Source organism: Eleutherodactylus coqui, chromosome 1 (assembly GCF_035609145.1).
Source record: "Eleutherodactylus coqui strain aEleCoq1 chromosome 1, aEleCoq1.hap1, whole genome shotgun sequence".
Classification (NCBI taxonomy): Eukaryota; Metazoa; Chordata; class Amphibia; order Anura; family Eleutherodactylidae; genus Eleutherodactylus; species Eleutherodactylus coqui.
The window spans coordinates 163,510,067-163,535,053 of record NC_089837.1 but is presented as its reverse complement, the minus strand read 5'-3'; the positions used below and the strand labels follow the sequence as shown (position 1 = coordinate 163,535,053).

Here is a 24,987-nt window from a genome sequence, read left to right as displayed (position 1 = left end):
AATCCACTGTCTGACATCTGAAGACATTCTGATTAAAGGCTGTACAGCTTCGATGTCGGAAGACGTCTGTCAGGGTATTCTTGCTGTATATTGCTGGCCGCTCTGTTGTCGGGGGGCCGCTCTGTTGTCGGGGGCCTCTCCAGCATCTCCCATACCGCAGTATACTCTAGCCCGCAGATGGTGCCATTGTATAATGGCAGAAAGAGAAAGCCACCTAGGAAACCTTGAATCCAAAATTGGCTTGCAAAGGGTTAAAGACATTGCATGCCCGCACATGCCATACGATTAATCATTGGATACACGTCAGGATCACCATTTCACGGAAGTGAATGAAAATCGCCTCGCATCCACATGTAAAACATTACCAAGCGCAATATCGGGCCAAGTATTTCATCCCACGCTAACCTTTTTCATCCGTGTGAATGTAGCCTAAGAGCAGGAGATGGCAAGTAACTTACCCCACCATTTAAACTGCCTATTTTAAGTGTGTTGCTACCAGCATCTTTTGCTGCAGACCTGCGTGTAATCCACAGTAGGTGAAGATTTTATTGTTTAAATCACATCCACTTAGCTGGTGCTCCATAAATGGCCTATTGTGTGCATGCAAACTACAGCAGAATGTGATTATTCCCAGTAAGAGACCAAGTAGTTCCAGTTGTGCACAATACATTCTGGTATCCTCCATTAGGTAAAATTCCATTTTTTGTACAGCGCCTAACTACAGTAGAAGATATATATTTGTTGCACACTGACACCGATTCAGACAGCAATCATTTAAAGTTGAAGTGAAGCATGAAAGGTTTCGCTTCCTGCTTTTCTATAAGGATCTGTTTAGGCCACAATATAGTCCGCCGTTTGTCATATATGGGGGGAAAGCTGCCGCTGTTTAACTGCAATGAAAGCCACAACAATTTGGGGGTGTTCGCTCATGAGATTGCCATCTTCTGTTGAGAGCTGCTATTCAGACCTACACAGGATTTTCCAAATCAAACCTTAGCAAATGCTTGGTTGGCAACTTAGGGCTAATGCCCACGGACGGATTTCTGCCACGTTCCCTGCGGCAGAATAACGCAGCTATTAGGTTCTATTGAACTTTATAGCTTTTCTGCCTGTCAGTGTTCACATGCCTGATTCTGCCAAAGGAAAAAAATTGCGGCATGTTCTAGGTCACTGCATTTTTCCGCAACGGAGGTCTCCATGTTTTTCCACGGTGACTTTGTTTAGCACTGCAGTACTCCCGTGGTGTAAATGCACAGGCATATCCTGCTCGATCCATAGGCATGACCCCTTAAGAAATTGCTTTAAAAATCGTTGTTTAACAACACTGCATCCCCTTGTGGAAACAGGACACGTGCTGCACCCAAACATCACAACATGCAGTAAACAATTGTGCAAGTGCCTTTAAGCAATCTACTGTACAAACTTCTGTTTTGCTGCATGCAGATAGCTCTGTACAGTAGGCAGACGGCCAGGTAGGTACTGCAGGCGGAGCCCCATCCATTGAATGGGACCCAGCCTGCAGTACTCAGCCAGGCCATTGTGCAATCTACAGAGCTATCTGCTTGTTGCAACAAAACAGCTAGAAGTGGGGCCCCTTCTAAGGAAAAGCTCTTGCCAATGTGTATGTTTCAGGGGTGGGGGTGTCAGCCATCTGAAATATGGGAAAAAAATACTCATGTACAGCTGCAAGCTGCTGTCTTGCTGCCAGTGGCCACTGCTCCAGTTCTCCGTTTGCATTGGCTGCAGCAGTGACGTACCCGCAATGGGAGGCAGGCAAGGATGTCATTAGCGGCATCTCTTAAACCTGTCTCAGGACTTCTATTAGAAGCCTACCTGTAAAATGACGCAGCAGGCTGGTGCTGAAGTGGATAGACGCATGTCTTTTATGAGGCTAACATACTATGTTACTAAGTAAAATTCAACGCCACTTCCCTGTCCCAATATGTGGTGGGTGTGCGAGTGGCTGTTCATCAGTATATTGTGCAATGCCCCTCTTTATGTCTGCATTTTGCTTAAAACTGGTGTTTGTACCTGCCCTAGTAGAGATGCTGGCAATGATATTGGAGCTGATTTTTTCCTTTGCAGTGATGTGGATGAAGAGCAGAGAAATTACATTTTTGAAAATAAATTTTTCTATAAATGCAGGTTTTCATTTAAAAAATTATATATTTTATGATCAAAAAATTACCACTAAAGTATAATATGTCATTGGAGTTCAATCAAACTGTTTTCTCATGCAGTAAAACAGGCATCCGCTGCCCTCTGCCTGCCAATGTGCACTCCTCCGTACCAATTTATTTACTCACACCCACTTTACGGAACATCACAGGCCTTTCAGCCAATAACAGGGCACAGAGATTGAATTAAGCTTTGCTATTGGCTGCAGCACCTATGAGGTCCTGTAAACAGGCTGGGGTAGCCTGTAAATATGACATCACAGGGGAGCCCCGAAGCAGTGCAGTGGGACATAGGGGGAGAGGCGAGTATATGGCCATTTGTTATTTTTCTGTGCGGCAAAGCAGTTTAATTTTAAACCCAGAACTCTGATGACCCCTTTAAGTAAAATATTAACCACTTGGATAAGTAAAACTATTTGGGGTTATCAAAAAGTGACAGGCCAGATTTGAATAAAACACACATCTGGCTGGTGCAGAAGAGGTTAAAGCACCATGTTACAGCTGTGCTATTTTGTCCAGAAAAATTCCAGAGAACAGGATGGACGCCAGACAGACAAGTCAATGGAATCAGGCTGGCACCATTCATTTTGGTCATATGACAGATTCAGCTTACCTGCACTATATGGTTTAGGACTACACCAGGATAAAGATGGGGCTTTTTATATAGGGGGAGAAAGTTTGTGACTCAGGATAGAACGTAGCGTGAACAAGACTGATCCCACTGGGTTATCAGCACAGCAGTTACTCAAGCAAACACCACTCATACAATCATTAACCAGCTTCAAAAATGATAAGGCACCAACATAAAAAAGATCCAGGACTTTCTTTTATTTGTACAGAATATTTAGATCCTTGAAGGGTACATCATCTGCAAAAAACAGGAGAAAAGAACATTACAACCTGAACCACAAACACTAGTTTTTACAATTCAAACCCACAGACTGACAAAATTTGAAGAATATTATGAATAGGTAGCAAGTGGAAGAATGGCAGCCACTAAGGCTGCAGATTACATTTCATGGGCCATTTCTTCACACTAACGAACTCTCCATCCATACTGCGGTGAAATAATGTGTCAGAATGACTAGAATATTGCTAATATTTTAAATCCATCATTTATGAATGACAAGAATATAACGCTGACAAGATTAGTAGTGATATCAGGAAAAGAGATACAAGGGAATGTCTGTGGCCACATTTAGGATTTGAACCCCCCACCATTTGCGGTCTTACATAAATTTGCCATTTTATGCATTTCAAAATAATGTAGTGTTTGTAGGTACATAAATGATGCGACATAACCCTAGCTAGATGCAATGCACTATTTACTAAGCTTGCTTTAGCAGCAAAATAAACTGCATCAATGTTTTATACTTCTGATGGACTCACCACACGGATTCTGTGTCCAATGGCCTTAGCAGGCAGGTTTGAGCGGAACTTGGCACGCACCATGCCACTGTTACCATGAGCTCTGGTCACCTTACCCCAGATGACACGAGTTTTATTTGGTTTGCCTCCTGGAGTCACCGTGTTGCTAAAAGAAAGAAAAAAGAAATCATTAGCAGGAAACTATAAAGGATTGAGCGTCGACAACTGGAAGCGTGGATGACAAGTCAATACAAAGCCATTGTGAAATGCCTTTATATTTAAAGGGAAATCCCTGTGAACAGTTTGGTACCGTCTTGGGGGTTTGGATTTTAGCATCTGTACAGCGAGTGATTGTGTTTAATGTATCCATTGAACCTGTTCGTATCTTCAACACCAGCGAATTTCTGTCAAATGTCGCATATTAATGTAAAACAGTCAAGAGGTGCAATTTTATTCTCCCAAATACTGTGGTACTGTGCCAAGTTTGGAGCAGTTTTTGCCTCTCTGGTCTCAATTTATCTAGTCTATCATTAAGCCAGTTTTAAAGGGGGTTGTATCACAATCACCTATCTACAAGTCTGATCAGTAGGTGCCTCATTACTGATCCCAAGAAAGGGGCTCCCATGTGCCCCAAACCCTCACAACAGAGATTAAACGTATTGGCGGTCAGATGTACGCAGTGCCACTCCATTAATTTACAATGGGACTGCTGGAGAAAGCAGAGTGCAAGTGTTCAGCTATTTCTGTCAGCCCACTGAAATGAATGGAACATGTGTGGCTACTGCTTCATTCAATCGGATGTCACTGTGGGTGGCAGAAGCAACTCCAGTGATGAGAGGAGACACAGGACCCCCATTCACAGGGTCTTGTACCACGCCGATCAGATTTATCACCAATCCACATGTTGATTGTGGTCCAACCCCTTTATATACCTGCTCCATTGTATTGAGAGCTAAAATGCAGTCGTAGCTACAACACTGATGAGCTGATGAATGATATACAGTGGTGCCTTGGGTTAAGAGTTTATTTTTGCTCCATGACAGAGCTCTTAACCCGCAACATTTGATAGTCAAATCAATTTTCCCAATTGAAATGAATAGAAAAGCCATTAATCCGTTCCGGATCGCAAGCTCTCCCATTGATTTCAATGGGGATACCGCTGTCCCGTTGAATGCAATGGGCTGCCGGCAACCCCCACAGTGATTTTCGGGGAAGGGCTTTAAATATAACCCTCTCCCTGAAAATCATCCCTAGCAATAGTAAAAAAATAAATACATACATACATACTCACCTGTCCGCCGCTGCTGGGGCTCAGCCATGTCTAGCTGCTGCTTGTTCTCCATGCACTACTCTGAAGCTTTTCAGCAGACTGGGATTTAAAATCACCGCCTGCTGAAAGGGCTACGTTTGATTGGCTGAACGCTTAGCCATTCACAGGCAGCGCTCAGCCATTCATTGAATTGCAACTGAGCGCAGCTTGTGATTGGTCACAGTGCTCAGCCAATCACAGGCAGCGCTCTGCCATTCATAGAATTCAATGACAACAAACAAGGTAGTGTTAGATCACGTCAAACCGAAAATATCACTAGAGGGCAACATCAAACAGCGGCTCTCTTGTTTTGGCCACGTGATGCGCACGAAGTCACTGGAAACCGTATTGACGCTTGGCGAGGTCAGTGGAAAGAGAAGATCAGAACGAGAAAGAACAAGATGGCTAGATACAATCAAGGCCACCACCAACATGTCAATCGCCGAACTCAAAGAAGCGATGAAAGACAGGAATGCGTGGAGAACATTGATCCACAGAGTGACTGAGGGTCGGATGGACTTAACAGATAATCATCACCACTAAGAATAAACCACAGCCTCCATTCTGATGATGTACAAAGTGACGTTACAAATAACCCCCAAAGTTTCAGAAATGTTCATCAAACCAATTCAAACTGGAGAGATCATTTCTCTCCCCCTTGATGACACCCTGAAGCATTTATGATCTATCCATAGGATGTGTGATAAATGCCGCACCAATGGCGATCCAACTGCTGAGACGTCACCAGAAGACTCGGAACTGCGTATACCATAGAAGAAAATAACCGGAGAAGACGGCACTTTCCAATATATTCCCTGAGAAGTCACAGTCCCAATTTCTGTCCATGCGATGTGGTTCTATGAATGCACATAAGCCCTTTAAAGAGGGGACACTGATACAATGTTGCATGTCAGCATGGCAGTCATTGTGACGCACAGTAAAAAAATATATAAATAAAATTATCACATTATGGGTCGTTTTCAGTTTTTGGAGCCAAAGCCAGAATTGGATGCAGCAGAAAGCAGAAGTGAGAGTCCTATCTTTATAGTTTCCGTATTTTCGGTATCTTTGGCTCAAAAATCTTCATGGAAAAACTGCTACAAATACCTGTGCAAAACCTCGGCAGCATTTATAGATAGCTGTCTAGTGTCCGGTTATAGCTTGAAAAGGGGAACGACATTAGCATTTAATCTGTGGAACTCACATATGTGCAAACTCCCCCGCTGTAGATGAAATGTATTGACCAAACCGAACTCAGATATCCTGCATCAAACTACAAGGAAAATCCCCCTCGATTGACTGTGGCCAAAATTAGTACGTAGCCCTAAATCCGTGGGATCCCTGCAAAATGCTGTTCCGTGGCGGATGAAGCGCTTACTTTTTTGCTTTGTAGACGTAGGCGCATCTCTTGCCCAAGTAGAAGTCTGTCTCATCTCTAGCGTAGACCCCTTCAATCTTCAGGAGGGCCGTGTGTTCCCTCTGATTCCGAAGGCCTCTCTTGTAGCCAGCGAAGGTCGCTTTACACCACAATCTAGTATTGGAGGAGACATAAAAAGCATCACATGAGGGCTGCGCAGACAGAGAACTACACCAACTTACAAGACGCTATAGACTTACCTGCCAGACATTGTGAGCTTCTGGTGTGCAGATGCCGGCTGGACTGTAAGGAACAACAAGCCAACCGTGAGACCATTAATCCCATCACACATATACTATGACAGCATACATTATACATTTACAACTAGACCAATGAAGTGTTAATGAGTTACATCCTAATTAGAGATGAGCGAACGTACTCGGATAAGCACTACTCGTCCGAGTAATGTGCCTTATCCGAGTACCGCTGTACTCGTGCTGAAAGATTCGGGACGCGCTGCGGAGCGGGGAGCTGCAGGGGAGAGCGGGGAGGAACGGAGGGGAGATCTTTCTCTCCTTCTCTCCCGCCCGCTCTGCCCCGCTCCCCCGCTGCGACTCACCTGTCAGCAGCGGAGCGCCTCGAATCTTTCAGCACGAGTACAGCGGTACTCGGATAAGGCACATTACTCGGACGAGTAGTGCTTATCCGAGTACGCTCGCTCATCTCTAATCCTAATAAAGCAAAGCCAACTGAATGATAAGATCTACCATGGTGATAAGCCGAAGTGATGATACATTGATCAGCCTTGTACAGCAATGAATGACTGTTATTTCACGTGGAACTAGAAGTGCTGCAACCTTAGGGGTTTTATATAGCGCTTAGACAGTCTATAACAACTAGTTCCGCTGCTTTCTAACACTTTGTATTTCACTTCATTGCCACTTTAATATCCACTTGCTGTCAGTGAATAAAGACATTCTTATTCGCATCAGAATGAAAACCTGTACAGACCGAGTCATCCTCAGAAGTGGATACAAGTGTGTGCAGGCAATCCTCTGACACGGGTTAGCACATCGCTACCATCAGAACAGCAAACATTCATGAAGAGACCCATCATGTCCTATAAAGGACCACAAATTACATCTACAGGCTCACAGTGGTGCGGTTTTTATACTTACCAGGCTTCCTGCCTCCCTTGTGCATTAACCAGACTTCTGCGTATGCACACTGCCACAGAGAACAGTGCACTCCCTGCAAGAACTACACCCCAAACTATGCACTCCGTCTTATGGACCAACAGTCTATGGCGCTCATAGGAGGGCAGGTTCCCTTTAGCCTAGGTTCACACAGGGCGGATTTGCCGCGGTTCTGCCGCAGCAGATCCGCCCGCGGCAAAACCGCCCACGGCCGCTTATCTCGGGATTAGCCAGCCATGTGGCTGAGATTTCTCAGAAACCTCGTCCACATGGGACGGCCAATCCGCTGCGGTAAATCCGGCTGAAACCGCGGCTGCGGCAGCATGTCTGTTTACTTTCTTTTTTTGTTTATTTATGTTACGGCCGCGCTCTCCTCTATGGAGCGCCGGCCGCAACGGAAAAGCATGCGGCCGGGCCGCTTCAAAGCCGCCCCGACTTAGACCGCGGCGGTTCTCCCGGCGGAAATCTCGCAGTTTTTGCTGCGGCCAAACCGCGAGATTTCCAACGGGAATCCGCCCTGTGTGAACCCAGCCCCAAAGTATTTATTGCCTACACACCATACAATTCCAGCCTGCCATCTGCTATGACATTTTCATGCCCCTTGATGTTCCCATTCACTGACAGCAAGTAGAGATCTTGAAACTGGTAAGAAATTAAAATACAAAAAGGATCTCTCTAAGGTTCATGACTTTACTAAATCAGCTGTCCCAAGAAACTAACTTTACAGTCTATCAGCTGTGTCAGTGGAGATCTGACCCCGCCGGTCATGAGAGCAGAGGGGCTCAGTGTCCCTGAATGGAGCGGTGACCCCCACTCCATCCAGTCCTATAGTACCGCCACACGCTTGTAGCCGTGACCCCACTCCATCCAGTCCTATAGTACCGCCACACGCTTGTAGCCGTGACCCCACTCCATCCAGTCCTATAGTACCGCCACACGCTTGTAGCCGTGACCCCACTCCATCCAGTCCTATAGTACCGCCACACGCTTGTAGCCGTGACCCCCACTCCATCCAGTCCTATAGTACCGCCACGCTCATAGCCGTGATCACTACTCCATCCATTCCTATAGTACCACCAAACACTTGTAGTTGTGCCCCCCACGCCATCCATTCCAGGATCCTTGGACCCCATTACCATGATAGCAGAGGCTCCCAGCAGTCAGACCCCCACTGATCAGATACTTAGAAAAGGTTATCACGGGACAACCCCGTCAAGTGTGAATAAACCCCCCACAACCAGTAGCGCTGCTCAAAAGGGGGTTTCCAACAGTTCCCCCCCCCCGTGTGTGCAGACATAGTAAAAAGCTGCTCGCCCCCCGCAGCGGCTCCGGGTCTCAGCTGTGATGTTTACAGGCTGCAGTCATCCTGCGCCGTTCCGCAAATTGGTTGCTCCACGACCGTCACCAAGCTGCCGTCGGCTGCAGCCGGTAAAACAGGCATCAGTCAGGAGACCAGCGGGAGAGGGACAAGCGGGGGGCATCACATCATTACATTCACACATTGCAGACCCCCTGGAAGCTCCCCTCGGGCCCCCCAGTACTGCCGTCCTCCCCGGTACAGGTGTGTAAAAGCCCGAGGCTCCTGGCAGCGTCCAGGAAGTGGCGCTACTCCCCACCAGCATGCAGCCGGCTGCGGCTCCCCACAGCGCCGGCGTCCAGCCGATGCTCCACACTGGTCACCGCCGCACTCACACGGTCAGGCCAAACACCTCACACCGGCGGCAGCGGACTCAGTGCTGCCCTCCTCCGTGCACTCCCGCACTACAAGACAGCTCATCCATTCCGGCCGCACAATCCGCCCGGTATCCCGGCCATCCGTCCACTCTCAGCCCCGCTACCCCCCTCAAAGCCTGTGCCGGCCACCGCTCCATCCGCCGGGACTGATATTCCGCACATAACCCGGCTGCCTGAGCCAGAGCGCCCGAGATACAGCACACATACAGACCTCCTCACCCGCACCCGAATCCAAGATGGAGGAAAAGGAAGGGGAGGCGCGCGGCACGCTGGGAAGTGAGAAGCGTCCTCTGACGTGAGGTGTCCGCAGTGATGCCTGAGCGGAATATACGAGGTGTATGCACGAATGTGCCCCAAGAAGCTGCTATCCAGTAGTAATACAGATACAGGGGGTATGAGAATGCAAGCGGCGAGCAGGGAAGGAGGGGATAAAAGGCCCCGGGGGCGGAGCTTCAGTGTCCATGGAAACCAAACCAAGCTCCGCTGTGTGCCGTGCAGGTGACTTACCGGCCGTGTCTTGTATATAGTACTGTGTGTTATACTGCAGGCACAGCTTGCCAGCAGACCTCCTGCTCATAGTGTTAGTATTGTTGGGGCTCGGCCTTCTGGCCACATTTGTCTCTCCTCCATGGTGTCTGGAAGTGTAACAGAGTGCTTGTGTCCAGAGATCAGGGGAGGGACGCAGCGTTACTAGTATTGATGGCGCGCCATGTGGACCGAGTGTCAGATTAATATAGTATGTATGGCTGAGAAAGGACAGATGTCCATCCAGGTCAGCCTGTTACCCCCAATGTTGATCCAGAGGAAGGCAACCCCCCCCCCCCCCAATTTATTACTTCAGTTGCACCCCTTTGTACCGGCTCAAGCTCTGATATGTCCTTCTTGAGCACCAGTGCCCAAAACCATGCACAATATTCCATCTGTGGTCTGACCAGTGACTTGTAAAGAGGAGGAACAATGGGGGAATTTACTAAGCCAGTCATTTCGGACCCCGGACTTAGTACACTTCCCCCGACACACCCTGCACTTACTACATGCAGGGGTCAGACCTCTTCATGTATTCAGCGTATCGTTGGCTCCTCCGTGCGCCTCCAGAGAAGTTTACACCCTTTTATATGCAAATACCCGCTTGCACAAAATAAACTACTTTTTGACAACAGACATTTGCATAAAACATTTTATGAATGCCCCGTAATCTTTTCGTCATGTGCCCCTAGACCTCTATTAATGTACCCCATGAACCTATTGCCTTGGCAGCAGCTGCCTGACACTGGTTGCTCCAGTTAAGTTTGTAGTTAACTAAAACCCCCAAGTCCTTCTCTATGTTTTAGGTCACATTCACACAGACGAGTGCGATATCATCTGCATATCTTACTAAGCATATCTCGCTAGCCAACGTGCATTTTACATGCGGATGCGAGGCATTTTTCATTCCAAAACCGCCTGGCATCACTTCTGTGAAATTGCAATTCTCAGGTGAGTGTTTCACGCTCAATAGAGGATCTCAATGGGGAACATCACATCACACGGTATGCGAGTGCCCTGCAGTGTTTTTAAAGGTCCCAGTGAAAACATTGGGCGATGCGTTGCGAGGAAACGCCAAAAGAAAGCTCATGTAGCGATTTCTAACCTCACAGCATCACCGAGGGGAAAAAGAAACAAATTGTGCGGGTTTTGTGTGCGTCTCTCAACACACAAATCCCACGTGAGATTCTCCCCCGTGTACATGTAGCCTTACTCAGTGGTTTGCCAGCATTTTGATTCATCGAACTGTTGCCCACCCAGTCAGAGGTGGAGCCGCCGCCGCCGCCGCACCACACTTCTCTATCTCTACTCAGAAGTAGCTGTTTAGTAAATGACTCTGAATTCTCAACTATTTTTCTGACAAATTCGTATACATTGGAAAAAGTTAAGCAAAAGCTCCATGAATATGATGTTTGGTCTGAACTCCATATTTCTCTATGTATCTACACCAAAAAACTAGCATACATACATTGTAAAATCAGCCCCCTTGTACCTCCAATGAGAATACATTTCCTTTATTGGCCTAGAATATAGTAATTATGTATTTCTCAAGCAGGCATGCCGTGTATTAATCTGCATCTTTATGAATATACAGATTTTCCAATTCTTCATCCATCTAACTGTTGATGTTACACTCTGTCTTCTTATACAGGTCCCAGACAAATACAAGACGGACCCAGAGGCACCTAAGACATGGTGTCATTGCCAGTGATGGAAGCCCTGCGGGTGTGCACGGTGCTGGAGGACAGCTTGGATCAACTGTCAGTCCTAGGATATATCATGCCAGTCTCCTACCAAGGGCGAAATAATGTGAGTAGCATATAGTAAAGCAGTTATTACACTGCAGCAGATTCCACAAGTAGCATAAGGTACAAAGCAGGTAAACCATTTACAAGGGAAATGTGTTCTGTCCAAATGCCCATCATCCCCTTGCAACACAGGCTCAATAAATGACAATTGTATTGACCTGACAACTGAAGGGGTCTTATTTTCCCCCTTATGGCCTATAGATATATGTTTAAGGTTAGTTTGACACAAGTGCATGGGTATATCTATGCGCCCATAATACGGATGATGGTCCCAAACTCAAAGTATCATAGACATTTATTATGGTCGGAGTTCAGGTTAGTAGACCAGTGGTTGGGCCAAGATTTTTTAATCTTAGAAGTTTTAATTGGGTTTTCAAAGGTTTTACAAGTATACAACATCTTCCAAATAGAGTACAAGTGTGTATGTATATTATATATATATATATATTTTTTTTTACAAGTAACTAAGAAATAGAAAAGGATCTTCCTCATCAAGTCTGTAACCTATAAACATTGTACTGTGAACCAGAGTGGCAAGGGGTATAACAGCAATTGTACATTAAGACAGTTAAACGAATAAAGGGGAAGAGGTGATGGAGCGAGCTGCCCACTTATTAGGGCCACATCAACCTGAAAGTTGCCTTCAAAGGGTTGATTTTAATAGTATAGTATGGGCTCTTTCACATGAGCATTCTTGCATGCATAACACGCAGTGAATAGAATCCATTGATTTCAATCAGTTTGTTCCCATGAGTGCATTTTTTTCTTGCGATGTGTAATCACATGTTAAAATACATGGCGTGACCTATTTTTGTGTGTATTGCACACTATAATCAGCCATTGAAGTGAATGGGCAGGTGTAAATAGACAGGAAAACTGTGTATCTGTATGCCATTCCATTAAGCCTGTTTGTGTTGATTTTTGTGTGCACAAATACCCAGTGTATTTGAGTACATAAAAACACACAGCCGATAGACAGGAGGGGTAAGCGATTTTTGATCGCGCAAATACACAGTGTATTTTTAAGATCAAAAATGCGCTTACACCCGTGTGAAGGAGACCCTATAGTGACCCCCATAGTGGTCGCAGTAGTAACAGTGACGCCCTTAGTAGCCCTAGTAGTAATACTGACCCCCATAGTAGTCCCAGGGATGCTGCCCAGCCAGAGGCCAATATTGGCCTCTGGACGGGCAGCATCCCTACAGGCTATACATTCGCCCCGCCTGTAGCTCAGCACTGGCGGCAACAGCAACTGCTGCTGAGTCTGTGACCGTTGACCTCTCACCTTGGCGCAGACATCAGCGGTCAGGAGAGGTCAGTGGTCACAGACTCTACACTATGCCGCTGAACTAAAGTGAGAACTGCGCCTGCAATTACGGGTGCCGTTCACTACACAGGGGTTGGAGCAGCGACTTCCACTCCGACCCTAGTGGGTCCCGGCTGGCACTGCCTGGATAACCCCTTTAAGGCTTAATACACAGCCGGTGGGCCACATAAGATGAGGCAGCGGGCTGGATTTGGCCCACAGGCCTTGTGATTGACATCTGTTGTCTAAACTTACTCAACACTATAGGCTACAAATCCAAGAGAAACCGGTAAAAAAGAAATCCCTAACAAAAAGGTGGTGTAAAAAGAAACAATGGGCCCGTCCACAAGATGTCAGCGGGTGAGGTGTCATCCCAGTGACTGGAGAGCAACACCCGCATCACAGCCTTGCGAAGTGGTCCCTCCCACAGCAAGGGGGAAAGAGGATGGTAAGAAAAAGAGAGAGGAAGACAGTAGGAGGAAAAAAAAGAAAGAGAGAGAGATCATAGAAAGAAGAGAGCCCGAGGACTAGCCCATGAAGTTAGTGCCAGGCCCAGTATTGGGCGACTCCCCAAGAGGCAAGTGAGAAAGTGAATTGCCACTTAACAAGTCTGCATGTGACTGGAATATTCAACCCAAGGGGACTAAAACTTTTCCATTGTATCTGATGGTATAGCCGTCATTTTTTCATTAGTCGTGTACCAAGACATTCATTGTTTGACATCAAGCATGGGTTTCCTCCAGGAATCCGCTATAGTTTGTTTCAGAGCTAAGAAAACAAATTAAACTAAACTTGGAAATGACGGCACACAGAAGAGATTTTTTATGGAGTAGAGCTTTCCATGGATTCTTAACTTAGTTACGGGCAAGGATGAGAAAATCCAAAGCCGAAGCTCTTTAGGATAGAGCCACCAGATGTGATACCAATCCCCAGGCATCTGTCATTCCCTAAAGCAATTGGGAGAATAACCGGGAACCGCTTTAGCTATACAGCTCAGGTACCGTCTCATGAGGACCTTGACATTAGTTTCTAGCCTCAGGGTGTTCAAGAGCCCAGAGAAGGAGGAGGTCCATATCTGAGGCGATTCCGCATTACTGAGAAATTTACCTAGGTGCGCCTGCCATCTACGAACGTATGATACGTCAAGGCAGGAATGTGTTTGGGTACGGTGCAAAATGTAAGAGCAGTAATCCGCAAACCGTGTGGGTCTTGCCGGCAACGTAGCTCAAGCGGAGTGAGCCAATAAGGAACTGAGCTATGGCTAGTAAGGGGCAGCAGAAGGTGCTTTATTTGTAAATAGATTTAAAAAATAAGCATCTGGCCGGCCGAGAGACGGTTTCCTGAGTCTGTGAAAGTTTTAATCCCTGGCAGGCTCAAGTAGTGGTTCACTTTAGTGAGTCCTGCTGTCGACCATGCTGGAAAAAGTAGGGGGTATTTAGCCCAGGGGGGGAAAGTACATTACCGCATCTAGGGGGTCATAGGAAGAAACAGAAGCTAGCAGAATATTTAAGAGAGTCCTACACTTGAGGAAATGTAGCAGGACATTGTTAGTAATAAATGACCTCTTAGATGGTAGGAGCCACAGTAGTCCATCTAACAGGATAGGACAAAGGGGTTCTGTGGTGGCATGGTAAAGGGTGAGCTGCGCTATTTGGGCTGCCTGATAATATTTAACTACGTTAGGGACACCCAATCCTCTCTGTGACCCTTCTCTACACAGCAATGCTGGTAAGGCCTCTTTCACATGGGCAACGTGATATTGCCATGAGAAAATCGCAGTGGTATTGCATCAGTGGTCTGTGCGATAGCGCTGCGTTTACTCTCATCGATATCGCGATTTAGTGGCAGTGCAAAGTCGTGTGACTTTGTAACACTTTTTTACCGGGATTTTCGGGGGGTAGAAAGAGGGCCTTAAAATATGAACCCCCCCCCCCCCGAAAATAAGCCCTAGCTGCTTTAAAAACGTAAAATAAACAAATACATCACCTAACAGCCGCTGTTCCCTCTGATGTGTCTTCTCTACAGGTCCCCGGCACTTGCTTGTAGTTTTCTCTCAGTGTTTCCTGTTCAGGGGTTCAAATTCCCCGCCTCCAGAAGCGTTGGCTGTGATTGGTTCATAAAGCGCTGGCTCTGTATGGCTGAGCCGCAGTGCTCAAGAACTAATCACAGCCAGCGCTTCCTGGAGGCAGGGAATCCAGAAGCGCTGAGAGAAAACTACAAGCAAGTGTCGGGGACCTGCAGAGAAGACACAGCGGAGTGAACAGCATCTGTTGTGTTTTTTTTGTTTGTTTGGTTTTTTTCAATGCAGCTAGGGCTTATTTTATTGTTTTTATGGTAGGGTTTCCTATTATTAAAAGTTGCAACGTACGAAAACTGCATTTTTGTGCGATGCAGCAAAAAATATTTAGCAACCCACAATTTTTTCGTCTCACAATGTCGCAAGCTACAAAACATGGCTAATGTGAAGGAGCCCATAGGCTTCACATACATGTGATTTGTAGCACTGCCGTGTCGTGAGAAAATCACCTAACTCTAAGGCCTCCTTCACACGGGCGACAAAGTCGCACGATTTTGTAGCATTGCTACGATGCTACAAATCGCATATATAAGAAGCCCATGGTTTCCTATGGGTTCCTTCCCACAGGAGATGTTTTGTAGCATGCGACAACCCGACACACAAACCTCACAAGTCCGGCGAAGTTTTGTAGCCCATGTTTCTCTATGGAGCCTTCCTCTCTGTTGCATCGCATCGCACGAAAACGCTGTTTGCATGCGATGCGATGCAACTTTGACAGTAGCAGATGCTACAAAGTCACGTGATTTTGTAGCGTCACAGGCGACTTTGTAGCGCTACAAAATCGCGGTATTGCTGCGAGAAAATCTCAGCGATATCATACGGTGCAGCGATGCGATAACGCTGCGATTTTCTCACAGTGATGCGGTGACGCCCGTGTGAAGGAGACCTAAGGATACCGCCTTTCCAGACATGATTGGTAACCAAGTATTTGGAAGATCCTGAGGTAGTGAGAAGAAACAGAAACTGGTAGTACTCGAAAAAGATACAACAATTTGGGTAAAAATACAATTTTCAAAGCAGATATCTGACCAAGCCACGATATGCCATCTTTTTCCCAGTTTTCCAATAAAGGTACAAAGATAGTGTAACATAGGAGGGTAATTGGCTGGAGCTTAGCCTTGTACACTATTGGTGAGGCGAAGGCCCAAAAACTTTATATGGTTCGTCACCCACTGAAAAGGAAGCTTGTTTTCAGGAGGTACGTAAGCTACTGCTATGAATTGGGTAATGTTCAGTGCATAGGGCTTCCTGTCCACGAGCGTATCAGTAAAACACAGCATTTTACTGCTGTTTGTAGATACCAGCTCTGCCGGCAGAGACTGCATATGGGCAGCGGGTGTACTGCACACGTCCGCATATCACACGCACGCGGTCATGTGAAGTGTGATGTCTTTTTCTTTTTAAATTCTCTGCTCTGTTTCATAGTGGGGTTGCGTATGAAGTTGACACCCATACGCAATGTATTGCGTATGGACAGCGTTTGTATACACTACCCATACAAACGTATAGGGCTCACACTGTGTGGTACGCCAAAAAATAGAGCATGTTGCAATCTATTTGTGTATCTACATGCTCATGAGCATGGATCAATGAAACCCCATTGGCTTGCATTTACTCCATTCACTGCGTAATAGGCAGTGAAACAAAGTCCAAGGACATGAGCCCTTAAGCCCCATTTACATACAAAGATAATCCTTCAAAAGATTTTTAGTGATTGTTTTGCATAAACTGCTAATGGACACTAATGTCCATGAGCAGCTTATCACATTCATTTGGATGTAAATGAGCCTCCAGGAGCTTTATGCAGAGAACAGCAGGTGGTCTGTTCTCTGCATTCAGCTACTTTGTCCTGGCATGGAGCTGCAAGCTGAATACAATGTAATAAGCGCTCGCATGGAAAATACAGCACCATGGACAGCAAACACAGCATGCGGTCTGTGTTATCTTCTCCCTGGCTGAAAGATGGATTTTATGCTCACCTAAAATTCATTGTTCAGCCGAAGAGTGAAAGATGAGAGAATGTACATACGATTATCGCTCAAACGATGGCTTTTGAATGATAATCATTGTGTGTAAACGGGCCTTTAGCGTAATTAACTACTAGGCCGGAAATTGACCTAAAACTAGACAAGGTCCGAAGAAGGTAAGAAAGAGGTATGAGTTATTAAAATATCAGTGAAAAGTGACATCTTGTGAGTCACCAAAGCTCTCTCCACTCCTCGTATATTAGAATTTATTAATGAAAATGTGCCCACAATACACTTGTGTGAAAGTGGCCTAAATATAAAAAATCCACTATTAGAGATGAGCGAACCTACTCGTTTCAAGTAATTACTCGATCGAGCACCGCGATTTTCGCGTACTTCAGTACTCGGGTGAAAAGATTCGGGGGGCGGGGGGAGGCGTGGCGGTGCGGGGGGTAGCAGCGGGGAACAGGGGGGAGCCCTCTCTCTCTCCCTTTCCCCCCCACTCACCCACGGCGCCCCCCCGAATCTTTTCACCCGAGTACAGAAGTACTCGAAAATCGCGATGCTCGGGCGAAAAAGGGGCGTGGGCGAGTACGCTCGCTCATCTCTAACCACTATCTTATATAATAACAAATAGTCCCAAAGTCCAGATAAAGAGATATAGATCTGCCTGATACTGAATAGATGAGGGAGGGGGCAGGTTGTGGACGGCTTTATCATTTTTAATAGTTTGAACTGAATTCTCTTGTCATAGAGTAGCCAGTGAAGAAGGGAGCAGTAGATTAACCAGGCAGCAAAATTGAGGGTGGATCATAGGACTGCAGTAGTGTTACATGGAAGGCCACAAAGGATGATGTTGCAACATTTTTTCTAATGAGGTTGAGGAAAGAGCAAATTTGAGAAATATTTTGGAGGTGGAAACAGCAGACTTGTGAAACTGGGGAAAGTGTGAATGCACTTTTATACTTGCCTTTTACATGGCCTGACAAATCGATGAAAGAACGTTTGTACGCAATAATCAGACTGTATAATAGAGCCTTTAGACATGAGATGGTGACCGCTACGATGAACTCAAGAGAGCTTCAGTCACATGACCAAATTTATTGTGCAGCTCTAGCCTAAAGCTGGGTTCACGCACTGCGTAAAAAGTACACCGTGGAACGGACCTAAAAATCCATCCCACAATCTGTATGCATTATATGTGAATTTTGTTCATTTTGGTTGTGGAACATAGCTGTGAATTTTCATCTGTGAACAAGTTGAGTATGCAGAGTTCTATAACCGATCATGCAAGAGGTCCATTGTTTCACAACAGGTATATAAAGTGCTTAAAGGGGTTGTCCCGCGAAACAAAGTTGGGGTAAGCACTTCTGTATGGCCATATTAATGCACTTTGTAATGTACATTGTGCATTAATTATGAGCCAAACAGAAGTTATTCACTTACCTGTTCCGTTGCTAGCGTCCTCGTCTCCATGGTGCCGTCTAATTTTCAGCGTCTAATCGCCGGATTAGACGCGCTTGCGCAGTCCGGTCTTCTTCTTTTCTGAATGGGGCCGCTCGTGCCGGAGAGCGGCTCCTTGTAGCTCCGCCCCGTCACGTGCCGATTCCAGCCAATCAGGAGGCTGGAATCGGCAATGGACCACACAGAAGACCTGCGGTCCACCGAAGGAGAAGATCCCGGCGGCCATCTTCACCAGGTAAGGAAGAAGTCACCGGAGCGCGGGGATTCAGGTAAGCACTATGCGGTTTTCTTTTTTAACCCCTGCATCGGGTTTGTCTCGCGCCGAACGGGGGACAACCCCTTTAAATGCCCCAGATGTGTTTACAAACACCACTGTTTCTCTACAGTGCTGGCAATATTACATATCAGTCAGAGCAGTTTAAGTATTCGTTATATTTCTCACTCTTAGATTGTTAAAAGTGAAATTGGAAAAATCTTGAAGACTCAGAGACAAACAGAAAGAAACTTTGAAGAACTGATTGTGTCGCGTGCAGAAATCCAATTAGCACCACCTCCTCTGTTGAGCAAGTTGCAGGATCTGAAGGAGCAGGTGCATGAAACTAGCGAAAGGCTGAAAATGAGCAATGTGCAATTCACGAAGACGGCGAGACAAAGCCCTTTAACTTCTGACAACCTAAAGAAAGTCCAGGCTGATAGGTACATATGAGCTTTCTATCACGATATGTTGATAATAAATCTTATTACTTGTAATATTAATGCAGATATGTTATTTTGTTCTTTGTCTTATAGGCAATTTGCTGCAGACGTCATTGCAGATTTGTTAGTGGAGTTAGAAAGATCAGGATCATTCCAGAGCCTCCAACATGCTGTAATAACCGAGAAGGAGAAAAAAGCAAACTTCTACAATACAATCGCAAGGTGATAATAAGTATGTGGAATGGGTATAGCACATGGGTAAATCCGGTTTTACATCTGCATGCTGCAATTTTTCTTTTGTCCGGGACAGAATGAAATTCCCCCGGTGGTGTTCAGTCCCGTCTACAGATGGAACCATTCAGCTGCAGGGATTCCCCTTTCCTGTTCTCTGATTGGAGCAGAAAAGTGGAATCCCCAGCACAGGTGTGAAAGCACCCTAAACTTGTAAAAGTGGGCATTGAGGAAGAACTCTTATGTTCAGCAGCAATCATATTGGGCATCTGAATGCAATATGAACACAGATAATATTGTCGCATGGCTCTATACAGTAGATAATTCCAAAACTATGAATTTCCCAATCCTGTTATGTCAGCATTACTGCCACTATGTTTAACACCACACATGTTTCACAGAGAACAGGAGGGGAGAAAGAAGATCAAATTACTGCAGAAGCAGTTACAAGATGTAAAACAAGAAAAGAAGGTGGAGTTACAGGTAGTATTGAATTTTAGATGAAACAGGTCTTATTTTATACCTTGGTAATCAAATAACCGAAATTCTTAGCAAACCGTCAAAATATTAAGGCTGGGTCCACACGGGGCTGATTTCCAGCAGAATGTCCACAGTGGGCATTCCAAAGTAGATCAGCCATGCTATGCCTGCCTCCAAACCCGCACCATTTGGTGTGGGTTTTAACACGAATTCCTGTGCGGAATTCACCCCCTCAATGGGACATGTCGCAGATTTGAATTCCGCGCCGCCAGTCAATTTCCGCCCGGTTTTGTGCGGGTTATTTCCGTAGCTTGGTTAGAGTTGTGGTGTGATTCGATGAACAGTCTTGCCACCCAAGGTCCTAAAAGTGGTTCCACCCTTGGCCTATAAAATGGCTTTCAGAGGCTACATGTGTATAGTTGACCTCTATTTCCATGTGTTGAGCTTGAAGACCAGTAGACGGCGACCTCAGTTCAACATGGGGTATTAATGCTGTAATATGTCCTCACAGAGTCGCACTGAACTGATTGCATACCTAAAGGATCAACTGCAGGAAATGAAAGCTAAAACAAGTATGGAAGGCAAATACATCAAGAAGGATACTGAACTTCAAATGTCCCAAACACAGAAAAAGTGCAACATTGCAGAGTCTAACCTGCAGATGGAGCTCCAGGTATGCACCATTGGTAAAAGCTTGCCAAAATACATTTCAAGTTACCAAGTTAAATTTAAGTAGTTATTTTTAGGGCTGCCGCACATGAGTGTAAGCACACATACGCTTGCTATGTGCTGTGCAGGGCGCACGATCGCGGGCTATAGCGTCCATATAGCATTTTTTTTTTGCTGTACGTTTTTGTGCTGCTGGGACCGCTAGTAAGCCCAGGTGTTATTGTTTAAGCCCACAAAATCAAGCAGTTCATTGCGGGATTTCGGGCAGACAGGGACCTTCGGAGGACATTTACAAATGCAGCGTTTTTACTATCGCCTATGTGAGAATGGCCTTAGGTTAAGGCCATGATGCAGATATGCTGTGGATTTTCAGCAGTGGTAAAAAAACCCACACCAACTGCTGGTGGAAATACTGGGGATTTGACCCTTTGCATTACAAAGGGTGAAATATGCACTTACAATCCAATTTAGTTGCTCTTCTTTGAACCCCCTCAAGAGCCGGTGTCCAGAACTGTACCCAATATTCCATGTGGGACCTGACAAGTGTCTTATGTAGTGGAAGAATAATGTTCTCGCCCCTATACCTTATTTTAATGCACCCCAAGATTTTAATTGCTTTTGCAGCAGCTGACTGGCATTGGTTGCTCCAGTTAAGTCTACAGTCCACTAGTACCACCAGGTCTTTTTCCATATCACTTTTCCCCCGGCAGTGTATATTAGTGGAATCCGTTTCTCGTGCCCATGTGCATAATCTTACATTTATCAATATGGAATTTCATTTGTGATTTTTCTGCCCAAGCTCCCAGCTTATCTAGGTCCATTTGTAGCCTCATATTGTCCTCTGTTGTATTAATTATCTTGTATAATTTTGTATTGTCTGCAAATGTCGATATTTTATTGTGCAGTCCCTCGATCAGGTCATTGATAAATATATTAAACAGAATGGGGCCTAATACTGAGTCCTGTGGCACCCCACTAGCAACGGTGGCCCAATCAGAGTACAAACCATTTATTACCACCCTCTGTTTTCTATCCCTGAGCCAGTTCTTTACCCACTTACACACGTTTTCGCCCAGTCCGAGCTGTTTCATTTTATATATCAGCCTATTATGCGGCACTGTGTCAAATGCTTTAGAAAAATCCAGATATACGAGATCAAAAGACTCTCCCCAGGTCCAGTCTAGAACTTCATCGTAGAAGCGGATCAAATTGGTCTGACACGATCGACTCCTCATGAACCCATGCTGATCAGAGGTTATAACATGGTTTTCCTTGAGGTATTCTAGGATGGCGTCTCTCAGCAACCCCGCGAATAGTTTTCTAATTATTGAAGTAAGACTTATCGGCCTGTAGTTACCAGACTCTCTTCTTGACCCCTTTTTGTATATTGGAACCACATTGGCAATACGCCAATTCAGTGGTACAACCCCGGTCTCAATAGTGTCCCTAAATATAAGAAGTAGTGGTCTATCTATAACTTCACTTAGTCCCCTTAGAACCCTTGGGTGTATTCCATCTGGGCCCGGCGATTTGTTGATTTTAATTAGAGATGAGCGAACGTGCTCGGCCCTGCCCCTTTTTCGCCCGAATACCGCGATTTTCGAGTACTTCCGTACTCGGGCGAAAAAATTCGGGGGGCGCCGTGGCGGCGCGGGGGGTTGCAGCGGGGAGTGGGGGGGAGAGGGAGAGAGAGGGCTCCCCCCTGTTCCCCGCTGCTACCCCCCGCACCGCCGCGCCTCTCCCCGCCCCCCGGTGCCCCCCGAATCTTTACGCGCGAGTACTGAAGTACTCGAAAATGGCGGTACTCGGGTGCGTAAGTACTCATTACGAGTACGTTCTCTCATCTCTAATTTTAATCCTTTTTAACCAACACTGCACTACCTCCTGTGTTAGGCAGGTGATATTTGTTTGTCTTCCCTGTATGTTTTTAGCGCTTCTTCACTGCCTTCTTGTTTTAATAATTTAAATACTTTCCTTTTTATCAATTATTGTCCCCTTTACAGTCTTTTTTTAAAACTTTTTTATTAGCATTTAAAAGGAACATACATGAGTGGGTCATAGCATTTACAATAAACTTTTGGTCACAAAATATACATTTTGGTTACAATATTAAATATACACTTATGCTTTCCAGTTTAAATTATCCTGTGTATAAAAGGTTACCTTGCCCATACATACACCTTCCATATTTTATTTCTACCCTTTACCCCCCCCCCCCTATTCTCCAACCATCTTAACACTCTATTATAAAACAATATGAAATATGTAGACTAAAACCTTTAAAACTAGCCTGCAGAGAACCCCCCCTCCGCAACCGCCTCTACCTTAATCCTATCATGTAATTTGTAAGCTTCCCAATTGATTCATGTCATCCTGACTATAGTACCACATTCTGTTAGTGGATTGAGTCATATTCCTTGATTTCATTAGGACTAAGAAAATTTTTTACGACTTCCCTCTACTTTTTGAAAAATTTTGGGGCCCGGGACTCCACTCGTCTCTCTATTTCTATTTTTTAGAAGAGGTTTTAATTGTTGTATTATGTCCTTTATGCTCGGGGGTTTAGCCAGAAGCCAATCATTCAAGTGGCACCTTTTGCTGATCAACAGAATAGTGTGAATCATTTTGGTCTTCCTAGTCTGATCAAGTAGTTGGTGGAAAATAAACACTTGTGGTGACAACTGCAGGAGCTTCCCCCCTATATCTTGGATCAGCTTTTGAACCCCCACTCAGTAATTTTGCATCTTGGGGCAACGCCATATGCGGTGTAGAAAGTTGGATTTTGGACATCCCCCCCTTGCAGTCTTGTCAAGTCACATTGGTTTCCTTCTACTTGTAGTTCTTTTATTTTTAAAGGGTATGAACTACTCTTATGAGGTAATTGGGGTATTTTTACACTTCTCCTATTAGTCGCCTGTACTGTTATTTTTGAGGACATTGTCCCAATTAATGTTTCCAAGAGTAATTCTGAGCTGATCAAATTTTGCTTCACTAAAGTTTAGTTTTTTTGTCGCTACCTGATGGGGCTTCCTACTGAATAACAGCTGGAAATTAATTTCATTGTGGTCACTATTTCCAAAGTGTCCCTCAACCTGCACCCCTGTGATTCTGTCCAGTAAGCTAGTTAATAATAAATCCAGAATGGCCCTCCCTCTAGTTTGCTCCAGTACAAGTTGGGTAAGGTAGTTATCTTTAATTGTTCTCAAGAACTTATCGCCCGTATAAGATTTGCAGGTTTCGTTTTCCCATATTATATCCGGAAAATTCAAGTCTACTATAATAATTACTTCATTGCGATTTGACACGTCTTCTGTTTGCCTTAATAAGTTTTCAGTTTCTTCTGTTATTTTTGACGGACTATAGAAAACCCCTCTCAGCATTTTGGGCATTTTTCTCTCCCTGTATTTCTACTCGTAGAGATTCCACGTGTTCATCTCTTACACTTATATCTTCTCGGAGCCTCAGGCATTAAGTAGGATTTAACATTGACATACCCCTCTCCTTTTCTGGTTTACACAGTCTCTTCTGAAGAAATTGTAACCTTATAAATTCACCACCCAATTGCACTTATCATCAAGCCATGTTTCCGTTATTCCTACTATATCGTAATTTTCATCGGACATTCTCAGTTCAAGTTCACCCACTTTACTGATCAGACTTCTGGCATTTGTTGCCATACAATTTATACTGTTGTTGTTAGTCTTTATATTCATTATGCTACTTATGGTCCTATTAGCTGTTCTGTCAGTTCTGATTGTACTAACCCCACCCCCCACTCGACCCCCATTCCCATTACTTGGTCCCAGGTCACTGTCCACACGGTCCTCTCCCCGGGTCCCTAGTTTAAACACTCCTCCAACCTTCTAGCCATGTGATCAGGTGCAGAGCTCAGAGCCCCGGTGACTGATCACATGATGGTGACATCACATTTAACTTACACAGTTACTCACAGAAGGTGGTCCTTAGTATTTTGATATTCTATAATTTCTGGGCTGTGACACATCTAATCTGATCCAAACATCTTGTTGTCATTTCACAGAAAGTTAAAGAAAAGATGGACGAGGAGATAAGAATCCATGTTGAGATTGAAAACTTCCTAAGGCAACATCAACAGGTGAGCAAGCCATTTCATATTACCAATATTACTCATATAAGGCTAGGTTCACATCTGCATTAGAGGCTGCTTTTAAAGCATCTGGCATGAAATCCTCAACAAAATAGCACAGCATGCTGCACTATTTAGTTCGGGAATATTTCTGCCAGCATGACAGAAGTCAAACAGCCCCACTATAGCCAGTGAAGCAGAACAACAGATGTGATTAACACCGGTGTGAACCCAGCCCAATAGGATTTCGCATAAACATTCTAGGGGTGGTGATATATTTATTCTGACCCCTCTGTTTCCAGCAGTGGTTTGATGTGCAACATATTACAACTTAACAAAACTTCTATATACAGATTTCTTTCCTGGTCAATATACGTTTTGCTATGAATGTTTTACCTCATTCTAGAGAAGCATATTATTTACAGTATAAATATATAAAGTAAAACCATTTAATTTTCACTGGAACTACACATTACTTTATAGGTTTTCTCCTGGGTACTTAAAGTAGTACTATGGGT

At 45.1% G+C, this 24,987-nt stretch overlaps 2 protein-coding genes across 6 annotated transcripts in view; one reads left to right on the top strand and one right to left on the bottom strand.

Annotated features, from left to right (window-relative positions):
- Positions 1-2,981: 2,981 nt before the first annotated feature.
- RPL35A (ribosomal protein L35a) lies at positions 2,982-9,392 on the bottom strand. Of its 3 annotated transcripts, none has more exons than XM_066602966.1 (5): positions 9,353-9,392; positions 6,472-6,509; positions 6,233-6,385; positions 3,567-3,711; positions 2,982-3,045 (listed from the first exon to the last, which is right to left on the bottom strand). In XM_066602966.1, the coding sequence occupies exons 2-5, from the start codon at positions 6,480-6,482 to the stop codon at positions 3,022-3,024; spliced, it is 333 nt and encodes a 110-aa protein (XP_066459063.1). In that variant the 5' UTR covers positions 6,483-6,509; positions 9,353-9,392; the 3' UTR covers positions 2,982-3,021. The 3 variants fall into 3 exon arrangements, with proteins under 3 accessions (XP_066459063.1, XP_066459073.1, XP_066459084.1); XM_066602976.1 differs by having other exon boundaries at positions 6,472-6,514; positions 9,361-9,390; XM_066602987.1 differs by having other exon boundaries at positions 6,472-6,514; positions 9,353-9,371.
- A 120-nt stretch (positions 9,393-9,512) lies between these two features.
- The window catches only part of IQCG (IQ motif containing G), a 34,255-nt gene continuing 18,780 nt past the window's right edge, over positions 9,513-24,987 (top strand). The window contains exons 1-7 of one of the 3 annotated variants that reach the window (XM_066602956.1): positions 9,513-9,533; positions 11,318-11,475; positions 18,737-18,984; positions 19,078-19,206; positions 19,617-19,698; positions 20,207-20,368; positions 24,404-24,478. In XM_066602956.1, coding sequence (XP_066459053.1) covers positions 11,359-11,475; positions 18,737-18,984; positions 19,078-19,206; positions 19,617-19,698; positions 20,207-20,368; positions 24,404-24,478 — 813 coding nt within the window. In that variant the 5' untranslated portion in view covers positions 9,513-9,533; positions 11,318-11,358. Of the gene's footprint in view, positions 9,640-9,666; positions 9,722-11,317; positions 11,476-18,736; positions 18,985-19,077; positions 19,207-19,616; positions 19,699-20,206; positions 20,369-24,403; positions 24,479-24,987 lie in introns of those variants that run through there. The other 2 variants (XM_066602941.1, XM_066602948.1) reach the window with 2 other exon arrangements.